This window comes from Nematolebias whitei, chromosome 11 (assembly GCF_014905685.2).
Source record: "Nematolebias whitei isolate Nwh7 chromosome 11, NemWhi1, whole genome shotgun sequence".
Classification (NCBI taxonomy): domain Eukaryota; kingdom Metazoa; phylum Chordata; class Actinopteri; order Cyprinodontiformes; family Rivulidae; genus Nematolebias; species Nematolebias whitei.
In genome coordinates, this window is record NC_056508.1 from 49,416,764 (window position 1) to 49,418,092 (window position 1,329).

Consider the following 1,329-nt stretch of genomic DNA (forward strand, 5'->3'; position numbering starts at 1 on the left):
ATATATATATATATATATATATATATATATATATACTGGTGTAATGTGCTCTCTTTTGCATATAATGGTTAAAAATTAGGCTGCTGCATTCTGGACCAGTTGTAATCTGGCAATGGAGGTCTGACTGATACCAAACAGGAGCGAATTGCAGTAATCAAGCCTGGATGTTATGAATGTATGTAATACTGTCTCCAGGTTCTTTTTGGATAATATGGGCTTCAGCTTAGAAAGTCGCCTCAGCTGGAAAAAACAGGATTGATTGTTAAGTTTCATGGAAGGATCCATTATCACTCCCAGATTAGTGACTCTGTTTCTCTAACGGGGCTAGAGCGGAAAGGTCGATGCAGTGGTTGATGATTGTGTCATTGGGAGGAAACAACATGACTTCAGACTTCTTCTCATTGACACTTAAGAAACTGGATCGGTGCATCTTCTGAAAGAGGCCACCTGAAAACAGCCACATACAATACTAACTTTGAGCATGAGAAGCAGTAACTAAAAAAAAAAAACACTTCAAGGTTTCTGGACGTCAATGACACCCCCCCCCCCCCCCCCTCTTCACATTCACTTCTACATCCGCCCCTGCTCCTTCAACTTGGTACGTCAGTGCGCATGCGCACAAAACCGGGTGTCGGATGTCAAATGGAACAGCTGTTGAGATGGGCAGAACCGAGACTGCACGTGTAATAAACCCAGAATAACTGCTCGGGTCCTGTCCAGGAAGTGGTGAGGAGCTGGTCACAGATAAACTGGGTCAGAACCCGCTGAAGAACCGCCGAGTAAACGAAGCTAAGAAGCGAGCCTTTACCTGACAGAGTGGGTTGAGGTTCGGTGGACCTTCGGAACCCCTCCGATTGGACCGGCTTCAAGTTTCTGTGAATCTGCGGTCGTTCGGTCGGCACCAGCCCGGTTCGGCTTGAGGAGTAGACACCGACATGTTGATAGGTAAATTAGACGTGATGTGTGTTGGTGTACCGGTACCGGTGTCGGTGATCACTCAGTATTAACCGAGCAGTGACAATTGGTCAACTTTTCTGCCAATCTTTATGCAAAAATCCATCTTTTTCTGAACTTTCCGTCATGGCAGCTTCGTGTGGCTGCTCAGCATCTAAAAAGAACTTTTTATTGTGTCTGAAATCAACTCTGGTTCCTTTAGAAGAAAGTCTGAAATCAACTCTGGTTCCTTTAGAAGAAAGTCTGAAATCAACTCTGGTTCCTTTAGATGAAAGTCTGAAATCAACTCTGGTTCCTTTAGAAGAAAGTTTGAAATCAACTCTGGTTCCTTTAGAAGAAAGTTTGAAATCAACTCTGGTTCCTTTAGAAGAAAGT

At 43.9% G+C, this 1,329-nt stretch overlaps 1 protein-coding gene across 1 annotated transcript in view; it reads left to right on the forward strand.

The window, feature by feature from the left end:
* The first annotated feature begins 851 nt into the window (after nt 1-851).
* The window catches only part of LOC119417411 (SRSF protein kinase 3), a 118,795-nt gene continuing 118,317 nt past the window's right edge, over nt 852-1,329 (forward strand). Inside the window, exon 1 of the mRNA XM_037684613.1 lies at nt 852-945. Coding sequence (XP_037540541.1) covers nt 936-945 — 10 coding nt within the window. The 5' untranslated portion in view covers nt 852-935. The remainder of the gene's footprint in view (nt 946-1,329) is intronic.